Source organism: Lathyrus oleraceus, chromosome 6 (genome assembly GCF_024323335.1).
Source record: "Lathyrus oleraceus cultivar Zhongwan6 chromosome 6, CAAS_Psat_ZW6_1.0, whole genome shotgun sequence".
Classification (NCBI taxonomy): Eukaryota; Viridiplantae; Streptophyta; class Magnoliopsida; order Fabales; family Fabaceae; genus Lathyrus; species Lathyrus oleraceus.
Genome location: NC_066584.1, coordinates 477815425 through 477829403, shown reverse-complemented (window position 1 = coordinate 477829403; position 13979 = coordinate 477815425). Strand labels below are relative to the sequence as shown.

At 35.6% G+C, this 13979-nt stretch overlaps 1 protein-coding gene across 1 annotated transcript; it reads left to right on the top strand.

The window, feature by feature from the left end:
- The first annotated feature begins 748 nt into the window (after positions 1-748).
- Positions 749-1717, top strand: LOC127096352 (secreted RxLR effector protein 161-like). Its single transcript, XM_051034935.1, has 3 exons — positions 749-791; positions 1057-1152; positions 1245-1717. The coding sequence occupies exons 1-3, from the start codon at positions 749-751 to the stop codon at positions 1715-1717; spliced, it is 612 nt and encodes a 203-aa protein (XP_050890892.1).
- The last annotated feature ends 12262 nt before the right edge of the window (positions 1718-13979 follow it).

Below are 13979 nucleotides of genomic sequence, written 5' to 3'. Positions count from 1 at the left end.
AGCCTTAACCCTGCCACCACACCACCTCTAGCTCCAACTTTGGATTCTAGTCCATTAACTATCCCTATTAATACAGCTACTCCCGCCTCTTTTCCTTCTGATTCTGCTCACAGTGCATTAGGTCATCCTCTTCCTTTGGACTATAATCCATGATCTATTCCTATTTTTACAATTACTCCTACATCTAATTCTGCTCCAAATTTAGCTACTCCTACATCTAATTTTGCTCCAAATTCAGCATCTCAACCATCAACCCACCTTGCTTCCTCCCCTGTAGATTTTGAGCATCTATACCTCTTCCTACTAGAGTGTCAATTCGTTTAAAACAGCCTTCAAGTTATTTACAGGACTATCACTGCAATACCAAGTCTAGCTGTACCAACCAGGTCTCTTTTAATATTGTTCACCCTCTTTCTTCTATTTTATCTTATAATGCTCATTCTCCTACTTACAAACTATTTTGTTGTTCTATTTATTCCAACATTGAGCCCAAAACCTACAACCAAGCCTCCAAGTTTGACTGTTGGAAGAAAGCCATAGATGTTGAGATCATAACTCTTGAGGTAAATAAAACTTGGACTATTGTGGATCTTCCTTGTGGTAAGGTTCCAATAGGTTGCAAATGGGTTTATAAAATCAAGTATCATACTAATGGTACCATAGAAAGGTACAAAGTAAGGCTCGTGGCCAAAGGTTACACTCAGATGGAGGGGTTGACTATTTTAATACTTTTCCCCCAGTAGGTAAGATGACTATTGTGCGTGTTTTACTAGCAGTTGTTGCTGTTAAAGGTTGGTATCTTGAGCAATTGGATTTCAAATTCTTTTTTGCATGGTTACTTACATGAGGAGGTTTATATGTCCCATACTCTTGGCTATGATGTCACTCCTTCCAAGGTATCCAAACTGAACAAGTCCTTATATGGGTTGAAACAAGCCAGTCGTCAATGGTATTCCAAACTTTATGCTGCTATTATTTCTCTGGGTTATAAAGCTTCTCAAGTTGACCATTCCCTTTATGTCAAGTCTTATAGCACTTCTTTTACAACTTTATTAGTCTATGTTGATGATATTGTCTTGGCAGACACTTCCATTGAAGAGATAAAGTACATCAAACTATTTCTTGATCAACAGTTTAAGATCAAAGACCTTGGTCAATTTTGTTTTTTTCTTGGTCTGTAAATTGCTAGGCCCTCCTCTAGTATTTTTTTAATAAGAGAAAGTACATTTTTGAGCTTCTTGAAGACACTAGTTTTCTTAGTTTTAAGCCTGCTAGAGTGCCACTTGATCCTTCCACAAAATTGTCTGCCACTGATGATGTTCCCTTTGATGATCCATCTGGCTATGAAAGACTCATTGGTAGGCTCATTTACTTGACTCACACAAGGCCAAACATTTCTCTTGTTGTTCAACACCTTAGTCAATATGTTTCCACACCCTTAGTGTCTCATTATCAAGCTGCTACCCGAATTTTAAGATACTTGAAATCATGTCCTGCCAAGGGAGTCTTATTCTCTTGTCAAAGTCTTTTACAACTTCATGGTTTTGTCGATTCTGATTGGGCTTGTTGTCCCAACACTAGGAGATATATAACTGGATACTATGTCTTGTTAGGTAGCTCTCTCATTTCTTGGAAGTCTAAGAAACAAAATATTGTTTCTCGTTCATCTACTGAGACGGAGTATCATGCATTAGCTTCTTTGACGTGTGAGTTATAATGGCTGCAACACTTGTTCCAAGATCTTCTTGACATTACCTTCCCTCAACCAACTTCTATCTATTGTGATAATAGATCTGTCATCCACCTTGCTCACAATCCAATCTTCCATGAACGCATCAAACATATTGAGCTGGAATGCCATATTATCCAAAAAAAATTGCAATAAAAATTAATTCATCTGCTCTCTATTCCTTTAAAGTCACAGTTGGCGAAGGTGTATACCAAACATCTTCACTTCCCTACTTTTTCTTTTATCTTGTCCAAATTAGGATTGTGCTTCATTCACCATCTAACTTGAGGGAAGCTATAAGTATATTAGTTTTTATCTTCTGTTAACTTGGTAAATATTCCTTTAGTAAATATTAAATTACACTTATATATATATATATATATATATATATATATATATATATATATATATATATATATATATATATATATATATATATATATATATATATATATATATATATATATAAAAGGCAGAAGCCTCACTACTTAGTAATCGTATTTCATTCATTTTTGTATAATTCAATAAGAATGAATTCCTTTTTGATCCTCTTGTCAACAATATCCAAACGAATGGACTTTAACGAAAACACCCATCGTTTGTCTAAAAGGTTTTGTGTCTAAAAGCTGAAGTGAACAAAGTAAATGTGAATGCATAGTAATGACATGATTAAATTACACATAACCACATGCCAACAGAGTCCGCGGAGAAGAGGAGGAAAATAACAGAAACCACTATTAAGAAAGGTAAAATAGATAGAAGATTGAATTGGTTTGTTAGAGCATGCGTGATCCAATGCGTTTCCGTAAAAAAGCTTGAAACGGGACCACAGCGTTTGTTGGCTCAGACACACTTTCGAGGCCTCACGCGCCGCTCTTTGTTGGCCCTTCTCCGGACACATTAACAGTAACAACACACACTTTCACATCTCCACCCACTTCCCTTTTTGTTTTCTACCATGCATTGGGTATCAAATCAAATCCTTCAACTCCTTTGATATTTTTTGTTTTATTAATTAATGTTGAGTTTAGTGAAAGAAATTATACTCTCATTGTTCAACAAAAATTTGAGTTTTTGTAAAAAAAAAAAATTATATTTAGTATTATCTCTACGATCTTATTTATAAAAAAAAATTATTTTTTAATTTATTGAATAAATAATGTATTTGATCAAAATATAGATCAAATATATTAATTATTGAATTAATTTTAATTTTTTTTTATAAGTATGATCAGAAATATGTGAAAAAGAAAATGTCACTGATTAGTTAAATAATTTGTATGCTTGTAATATTATTAAAATTTTTCAAGCTTTTACTTTTACTAAATTAAAAAAAAATTGTTTATTTTTGTCTTACATACACTATACGAAGAAAAAAAGATTTGTGACATATAAATTGCGACAATTTTATTAAAATTATGCTCTTTATGTATTGTGGCGATTTGCACGACAATGTTTTTCAACGGCCTCTTGGATTTGGAAAATTAAAAGAAAAGTTGCAGGCGGTTGGTTTTTCAATCACCTTAAAAATGGCATGCAACAACTCTTCAATTGTCGTTCTCATGTGATAAAGTGTGCATCAACACAAATATGGTAGAAGTCTAAGACAAGAGAATATCCTTATATAAACAAGAGTCTTACAATGACCACACCTAAATACAATAATGAATTTGTTAAGAAAATAAGATTCAGAAACATTGAAAATGAAAAAAGATCACAATATCATAAAGTTACATAATATCGCGTTAATTTATACATACCATGTAGTACATAGAACTCCACTAGAACATCTTCATCAACTAGGAGGATTGAACCCACAACCTTTACCACCATGTTTAAAAATATAAAAGGAGGGTTGAACCCACAATCTTTACCACCATGTTTAAGAATCAAATATCTACCACTTGATTAGTGACAAATTCATATTTGTTTTTCATTTTATAATTTATTTAATATAATATTTAATATATATTTTGCCTTTTAAAAATAAATGAGGCTCCTTAATTTGGAGACCATGGTCTAAGGGTCGTCTTGCCCTTGCTCAAGGTCGGCCCTGCCTGTGTGAATAATGCATGTATTATTTGCAACTTTCCTTTTCTGCCAAAACTTATGAGCACTTTGGTTTTCATTCCCCCTTCTTATATTTTATTTTCACTTCTCATTTTGCTTCTTACAAAAATGATTTTCAACTCCAATATGACAAACTCAAGAAAAAGTAATCCAAAGTCTCGTATAGGTGAATAATGATCTAGAAGAGAGGGATGAATAAACATTTCCTTTCTTAAAAATATTTTTCAAAAAACAAAGTTGAGAGCATAAGCAAAATTTGAAAAATGTTTTTAGACGTTACGAAATCGGATAACTGTACAATGCAAAATCTTAAAGAATTAAAAATCAATGATAAATGAAATAAAAACAATTTAAAAATTAAACTACTTAAATTCAAAGAAAGAATTTTGATCTAATTGAATTAACTAATTAAACATTCTAAAATTATAATTATTCAGTATTACCCATAAAAGACAAAATCCCAACCCTAGATCTAAACATACATACACTTAAATAATAAATCTCTATGAACAAGAAATAAACCTAACAACATGCAAACTAAGAAATGATAAAACTATCATACAAGATCTAAACAAAAAATAAGGAAAAAGAGTAAAAGAGATTGAACATCAAGATTTATACTAGTTAAGTGATTCACTCCCTTGCACCTAATCAAATCTCTGATGATAAAACATTAAAAATTTATTGTAGTCTTCCACTTTGAAATATTAAAGTGTCCTTTTGTATAGATGATAAGAAAAAAAATGTTGAAATACTTAGAAATGACCATTAAGCTAAACATACTAATTATTTATTCTTCTTCAACTTCACACAACTCACACGACTTCTAAAATCTCCAAGATCTACAATATTCATTTAATCCACCTTTACACATCACAAGCACTCCAAGCTCCCGTTTCAGTAATCTTCACTTGATTCTATCGGGCTTTACCTTGTCAAAGTCTTTTACCTAATCACACATGCTAGAAACTTATTTTTCTTCATTGAAAACTCTTAAAGAAATCTACAAACCTGATTTTCTATCATGAAAACGTTTACAAAATCATTAGTACCTCTAAAGAATCACCTAACAATAATAACTCACACTCTCTTCTAGATTTGAGCAACACTCATACTCAACAATAGTGTTTTTACGTTTGAGATAGAAGATGAAGTTTTAGAAAATCTCACACAAACTCAAATATTCACTCAAGAAATTGAATATGTTAATGAATAATTAATTTTGAGTTGAGGAAAATAGATATATAAAGTGTTTATCTACGTGATAGAGATTGAGCACAAAAATAGTGAAAATTACCATGTATTCTAGTCAGACTTATGACTGAAACAAATTTAGTGAGAGAATGAAGCAAATAAAGTAAATGAGGAACTCAAAATTTTGTTCAGGGGTTCAAATAGTGATTTGAGTCATGTGGTTTGAGTAATACTCAATCATGATTCGAATCAGGTTTTTAGAAATGATTTCAAAATCAAAAGGTTTGCTCAAGATTCGTATCAAGTCAATCTATGATTCAAATCATGTTTCTCAAAATAAAATTCCAATTTCGCAATCTTGCTCATGACTCAAATCAAGCATTCTCATGGTTCAACTCATGTTTCTAGAACCAAACTCTAGGAAATTAAAAACTTCATGATTCGAATCAAAATCCTTCATAGTTCGAGTCAGGCCTACAAGAAATTCTTGATTCGAGCCACAAAATTCATGATTCGAATCAACCTCTTTTGACTTTTTATCAAAGGCATGTGTTATGCACTAAAAAATTTATACATGAAAAAACATTTGAGGAGAGATGCAACACTTTTTATTGTAAACGACTCAATTACTAACATGTTAAACATAAGGACAATCAACAAAACACCCTAAAGAGATAAGAATACCTTATGAATAGTTTCATATGTTTCCCTCATGACCTATCAATATACACTGCATATCTATCAATATATTTTTCACTAATCTTTTACAATATACACCAACATCCTTATAAAAATATACACCATCATCATATATACTACTATAGATCTTTCACTAATTTTTGACAATATACACCAATATATAATATAAACTAAATATACACCAACACTGCAATATTTTAAGATATATATATATATATATATATATATATATATATATATATATATATATATATATATATATATATATATATATATTGAATAAATTACATTTCCCTCTTTCGAGAAATACTCATATTACACTATCATCCGCTTTTAAGTAAAATATATTAGAAAAATATATTATGCTTTCCTAAAGAGATGAATTAATTACATACTTCTTCCTTCTTATGTTAAAACCTATACGCTCCTCATTCTTCTTTTTATTTATAAGTTACGCTTAAATATCTTGTTAAACATTTTAGTTTGTTTTAATATATTAAAAATGCTAATGCAATTTTTTTCTCTATTTTTAATTCACAATATCTTTAACATATATTTTTAAACTCTATGATAAACTAAGAATTAACACAAGATAAAATAAATTTTAAAAAATGGTAAAGCAGCTACACAAATTATTTAAAAATAAATTTCTATTATAAAATCATAAATTAATGATAATTTTTTAAAAGTTAATTATCATTGATGTTATTACATATGATTGGAAATATCTTATGGGAAACATGTGCAACAAGATGTTTTGTCAAGTTGTGAGACATCATATTTCAACGTGATTAAGACACTTTAATAGAAAGAAACATGTTAAGCAAAATGTCATATATTATGTGAGACATTTTTCCTTGCTCTATTTTCTTGTCGCGCACGAAAGTTCGAAGTATTTTTTATGCTTTTGGAGATTTGTTTCCTTTATGTCCAACCAAATATTTGATTGATTATGTACGTTTTGGTTACTGAAAAATTTAATTTGAATATGTTTTGGCAAGATTAAATTTCATATTTTCATGAGATTTAGATTTGTTCAAGATTTGTTTGCAAACCTCTTTATGAAGATTAATCATATGTGCTTTTGAAGGTTCGACCGCATCTCAAACCAAAAACCCTACTTGAAATTTTGTTGCTATTTAAGGAATCGTTCTCCTTTGTGAAGACTTAAACCCTCAATTACTAAGCATGACATGTTTTGTTATTATTGAGTATTTGCTTGTTTTTGTAATACTATATTCATGGGTCATATTTCTAAGTTAGTAGAATATACTATTGAGTTGTATTATTATTTCATCATTCATATACTTTTGTAACTATCCAAACACCTGAGAGAGTGTTTGAGTGAAGTGAGAGAGGTCTCAGATTCATGGGGCCTGGATCAAAGTTCACAGATAGTATTAGGAAAAAAGACATTGAACTAGGAGAGTTCAAATCAAACCAATTTGTACTGATGAATATTAAGAGTGAATTTCTTTTCATTGGGTTAATGCCCTTCAGACATAGATGATTTGAAACCCATATGAGTTACCAATTTCCGTGTTATTTATATTATGCTTTTTATTCATTTTGTTACTCATACTCATTGTCATACACATTGTTCCAACATCCTGTCTGACATTTTGTTATTAGTATAACATAACATAAATTGGCATCAGAGTAGACACCCTGATCTAGTTGAGTGAGCTCTCGGGTTTCTCTATATTATGTTCAAAATGGACAATGCTAAAGAAGAAGGATATGTGAATCGACCACTTATTCTTGATGTTACAGACTGTCATACCCCAAAATTTGCCTGTTAATTTTTATACTTTCAACAGAGGTCTATTCATTTTTCAAAGGAATAAAGATCCAGCGCACAAGCTACCAAATCCAGAAGATGACCTAAACTGTCATGCTCGCTAGGCGAGCAAAACCTTCGCTAGGCGAAGCCCACGCTTTCTCCTTCGCTCCAGCGAACCTGGTTGATTTTGCTACTGGAATGCTCGCTACCTGCTCACTAGCTGCTCGCCTAGCGAGTAAGTACTAGCTATGCTTTTATCCAAGTCTGGGAGCATTCGCTGGAACACTCGCTGAGTGTTCGCCTAGTGAACCCTTCGCTAGCTCACTCGCTTAGCGAAGCTTGCAGATATACAAAAATTCTGGGCCTGAATTGCCTTCAGTCTGAGCCCACCAAGACACAAAAAATCAACTATAAATTCCAGAACTTCATTTGAAAAGGGGAGACAACGGGAGACCAGAAAAACAACGGGGAAAATCCTAGAAGCTAATTCAGAGAACTTATCGGCACAAAGGTTACCTCCGTCAACCCTATCAAGCATAAACCCTAAGATTGCTCTGAAAACCCAACGGTGTAACTCAACTTCGTTCGATCCCTCCAATCAGGTTTGCCCTATTCCCACTACTCTATGCTCCCAATTTGAAATTTCTAAATGTATGAGGCATTATGGTTGAATTTAGAAAGGCGAATATCGTTAGGTTTTGCATGTGGGTTTAAATGTGCATAAATGTGTAAAACAATACTTTGAATATTCGATCATGTAATTTCTGTAATGGATGCCATAGGGTTTGGGGTTTCCGAAATTGCACCAGTGTCAAAGAAGAACCCAGAACCCGCAGCCGTTCGCTAGCACCTCGCTAAGCGAACTTGTAGCGAGGGTTCGCCAGGCCCTCGCTAGGCGAGGCAGTAGCGAACATGACAGTAGTTGTTTTTTTCTGTTTGCATTCTGATCTGTTTTGTATTTGTTCGACATGTTTTCTATTGCGTTTACACGCTGTTTGCCTGACACTATTATTGCTATGATTCTTTTGTTCGGTGCAACTCTCGATTGCACCCATCCCGTTATTCTAACATGTTTGCTGAGTTTTTCTAAGGGCTCCCATGATTCTTGAAGAGATAGCTCGGTATTCCACTTTATTTATGGGATACCAGTGTGGTGATTTATTCTGTTTACTTGGCTAATTACATTGCCTTCGAATACGTGATCTTATCCCTCTTTTTATTGCCTTACGATATTACGGTCATGTCCCGCAAATGTGGGGATACCCTTAGTAAAGACCCTTTCGATTAAATCATCATCACCCCTAAACAGATAAGTCATAGTCCCTTCGATCAAAAGGTCAATGTCCCTACGAGATAAACCTTGTCCCTCGAACGTTGCCTTCGAATATATGACTTTGTCCCTCGATGACCCTTCGTTGTAGCCTACGATTAAATGATGATCGTCCCTTCGAATGCTAAGGTATCCTTACAAATGTTGCCTTCAATGACCAATCGACGACCCCACGATGTCCCTTTACATCCAAAGGATAAGACTACTTACTTCTCAATAGTAAGGACAATTTTACCCTCCTAAGGATAGGAAATACCTATAAAGACCTTGGTTAGGTATAACTCTTAAATGCTTGCTCACAGCTTAAAATACTTTTCACACCTCACACTTTTCATAACATCTTTTAGAAAATCACCACTTGGTATACATTCGCACCAGAATCATCACCGAGTTATATTTTTCTAAACATCTTTCAAAATCAAATGAGATAAACACTTTGTATACATTTGTACAAGAATCATTACAAAGTTAAACTCTCCTTTCAAAATATTTTCTAAACACACCACATTTCTCAAACAAGGAAAACATAAGTGAGTTAAGCAATTAAGAGCCCATGGATAACCATGGATACAAAGGGTGCTAACACCTTCCCTTTGTATAATGTACCTCCCGAACTCAAAATCTAATCAAGGTCTTTCTTGTTCTTTTCCGCCTTTCCTTATTGGATAAAAGAAAAGTCGGTGGCGACTCTTGCTATCCGCAACATTGCTTTTCAAAGCAAAAACACAAAGTCAGTTCACCGTATCACAGAACTGGCGACTCTGCTGGGGACTTTAAAAAGAGAGGTTACCTTAAAGATAAGATCGCTTATGTTTTCGAATTGTTTCTTTGTCTGATTTACTTTTAAGGGATTGTTTAGGTGTTCTATGCTTGAGTGAAAGATCCTACACCCGGATCTAGTGTACCTTAGGTAAGTAGCAAGAGATCATCGCGACTGTCCGACGTATACTGGAATGGTTAAAATGATGGCTACGGTTAATGTGACACTTTGGATGTCCTGATGTTCCTCATGTTTACTTGAGGAAAAATTTGGCGTCTGCGTGGTGTCATCAAAGCATTAACCAGACCTTTAGAACCCTAATTGACTCATCCTAGCCATTAGAAAGTAGTGAGATAACTGACTTCGGTTCCGACTGGGGTTGGTTGATACTCGATACTACACTCTTTGAGATTGGACTTTAGGGAAATTTTGGTAAACCGCTTGGTGTTGCACTGAAGTGGACTTAAGGAAAGGTCAATGATTTGAGATCCTTCTAGAACCCGGTTACTATTCTAGGACAGGTTGAACCAACCAAACTTCAGTGGGGAGGGTACTTACCTATGGAACTCATGCAAGCCTTAAAACCTAGGAATAATTGCGTTGTGACTTGTTTGTGTTTGTTACTTACTTAACATCATGACATCATAACATCATAACATCATGGCATCATAACATCATAACATCATAACATCATAACATCATAACATCATGACATCATGGCATTGTACTAACCATTTCGAGGACTTAGGGATTTAACTTTGTTCTGTTTTGTAAGGCTATGGCTTCCAGGAAGACCATCCGGATCAATTTTGTAGCGATCTCTCCTCAACTCAAGGATTTAGTGTCAAAACTTTCCGATCATGCTCGGTTCATCCAGAAACATGGTCATCTCCTCAAATTGGTTACCACCAGGTTCAAGGAAGATATGATGAGAGTTTTATTCCAGTTTTTCGATCATAAACATCATTGCTTCACCTTCCCAGATTATCAGTTGGTACCCGCATTAGAAGAATTTTCCAAGTTGCTCAGGATACCTATCCTTGATCAAACACCTTTCAGTGGTTTAGAAAAGATTCTGAGGTCTGAAGAGGTTGTCGCGGCTTTACACATGACAAAGTCCGACATTGAAACTAATTGGGTAACAAGAAGTGAAGTTAAGGGTCTACTTGCCAAATTTCTGATAAATAAGGCCCGAGAATTCCTAAAAGCTAGGAATGTCCACGCTTTCGAAGATGTTCTAGCCTTACTAATCTATGGTTTGGTGCTATTTCCTAATCCGGATCAATTCATAGACATGAATGCTGTTAAGATATTTCTTACTCATAACCCTATGCCCACCTTGCTTGGAGACATTTTGCATTCCCTTCACACTCGTACTATGAAAAGGCAAGGGACTCTCATGTGTTGCGTACCTTTATTATCTAGGTGGTTTATTTCGCACCTTCCTCAATCAGTCTTGAAGAATAAGCAAGATTTGAAATGGTCTCAAAGGATAATGTCGCTCTCCCATTCAGACATCCATTGGTGTCCCCAACCCAAAGAAAATGTTATCATCATTAACCGTTGTGGAGAATTCTCTAACGTACCACTCCTGGAGATAAGAGGAGGTATTACTTATAATCCTGCTTTAGCCCTACGTCAGTTTGGTTATGCTCGAAGAGATGGTCCACATGAAATAGTTATCCAAGGCATTGTGTTTGACTATGACAACGATTCTCAAGGTCTCCGTCAAAGGTTTGTACGAGCTTGGGGCATGGTGAAAAGAAGTACTTTAGGACAGAAAAACTCTATTCCTATGGAACCTTATCTCAGATGGGTACGCGCCAGGGCTCGTGAGCTTATCATGCCATATCTTGCAATCGGACCTCTGATTGTTGAACCAAAAGTTGAAGGGGGTACCCCTCAGATCATTCCTTATCCAGATATGCCTACCAATGTTGAAGAATTGAAGAAATCTTGGATCCAGTTGAGAGAGGAAAGGGATACTTTTGAAGCTCAGTTATGTGCTGAGAGGAAGAAAGTATTAGAGCTCACCAGCCAGCTTAAGGAGGAACAAAGTCTCAATGCATACCTCCGCCCAAAAAGAAGTCGCCCCTGGGAGACTTGAGCTTTCATTTTTTTGTTTTTTCTTGTAATGAACATTGATTAAAGAAATTATTAATAAAAGTTCCCCTTTTTGGTGGCTTACGCAAAGTTAAATTCCAAAAGTCCTTGAAAACATTTCATACATTGCATAGCATAACATAACATTGCATAACAGGTGCTCTAAAAAGATCAATGTTCTCACGGTCTTCCTTCCAATCAAGAAAATGGCCCTCGAACAAACTGTCAAGAATCTCCAGGCTCAGAATGCTCAATTCCAGGAGATGATCTTGAACTTATCCAAGGGGCAGGAGGAACTGAAGACTCTATTGCTCGAGAAGAAGAAAGACAAGAAATCTGTGAGTTACATTAACCCGGGAAGAAGGCTTAAAGGACAGGCTCCTGGAGTCAAGATTAGAATTCCGAAGGATAAAGAAGATGAGACAGAGAATGATTCGGAAGATGAGGATGCTGACCCCTTCAACCCTGAGGACGACTATGAAAATTATGAAAATGAACAGTACTCTCCAAAAGATGATAAGTATAAGTTGCTGGAAAAATGTATGCTAGCTATGGAGGGTCAGAAGGCGCCCGGTCTGGATTTCGAAAGCTTAGGTCTGGTCTCTGATGTGGTCATTCCTCGCAAATTCAAGGTTCCCGCTTTCACTAAGTATGATGGTGCGTCTTGTCCTCAGATGCATCTGAGAGCTTATGTGAGAAAGATCCAGCCATATACCACTGATAGGAAGATATGGATCCATTTCTTCCAAGAGAGTCTGTCTGGCACACAGTTAGAGTGGTATTATCAGCTCGAGAGCTCTAACATCCACACCTGGACTGATTTAGCGACAGCTTTCTACAAGCACTACCAGTATAATTCTGAATTAGCGCCTACCCGACTACAACTGCAGAATATGACTATAGGCTCTAAAGAAAGCATCAAAGAATATGCTCAAAAATGGAGAGACTTGGTTGGTAGAGTCAAACCCCCTATGACTGATCGAGAATTAGTGGACATGTTCATGGGTACACTGACTGGCCCATTCTACAACCATCTATTGGGAAGTTCCTCATCGGATTTCACTGAACTTATATTGACGGGTGAACGTGTTGAAAGTGGCATTCGAAGTGGAAAGATACAGGCGGCTACCTCTGCAAGCACCAAAAAGTCATATCAGGGAAAGAGTGAATTGAATGCTGTGTACAGTCAAAGGGGTCATAACAAGAAAAATCGTGACCATACTGTTGGAGCAGTTACGATTGCAGCACCGCCATCTCAAAACTTCCAACACAGAAAAGACAGGCCAAGAAGGCAATTTACCAAGATCAATATGACTTTAGCACAAGCACTGCAGGGTATGCTAAAAGCAAATTTAATTACCCTCAGAGATCCTCCTGCAAATCCCAACACTACTTCTCCTCATTATAATCCCAATGCCAGGTGTGCATATCACTCCGATAGCCCCGGGCATGATACAAACGATTGTTGGTTGTTGAAGAATAAGATTCAAGATATGATCGACGCTGGAGAAATTGAATTTGATCCTCCGGAGACTCCTAATGTCATCACTGCTCCTATGCCTAATCATGACAAGACTGTTAATGCTGTGGATGACAATTCTCACATTACTAATGTAGCTGACTTAGTATCTCCTCTCCTGATCATCAAGAAGAATTTTTTGCAAGCTGGTTTATTTCCAGGTTGTGCTGAAAATTGCGATCTCTGTATACTCCGACCCAATGATTGCTTGAAGTTGAGGAATGGTATTCAACAGCTGATGGATGATCGTACAATTCTCTTTGAAAAGATTCCTAAGGTGGAAAACCCTATTGAAGAAATATCTGTGATTGCTAGATCCAAAGTTCCGGTGAAGATTACCGCTACTAGAGTGCCTGTGAAGATTACTGTTGAGCCCAAGGTAGCTCCCCTAATTATTACTGCACCGGGCCCAGTACCGTATTCCTCAAGCAAAGCCATTCCGTGGAATTATGGAGGTGATGTTTACATCCACGGCATAAAGCAAGATGATGATTCTGCTAATCCTAATGACGTTGACATTGTTGGGACTAGTAAAATTACTCAAAGTGGAAGGATCTTCTCTCCAGAAATCTCACCTCTCGCCCCTGAAACTCGAGGAAAGGGACCAGTAATCAATCCTTCTTAGTCAAAGACACCAGTCGAAGTTACTACCGAAGATGTTGCCAAGCAGGAAATGGAAGAAATGTTGAAAATCATCCGTAAGAGTGATTTTGATGTGGTAGAACAGCTGGGGCATACTCCGTCTAAAATTTCAATGTTATCCTTGTTGTTATCTTCCGAATCTCATGCCAG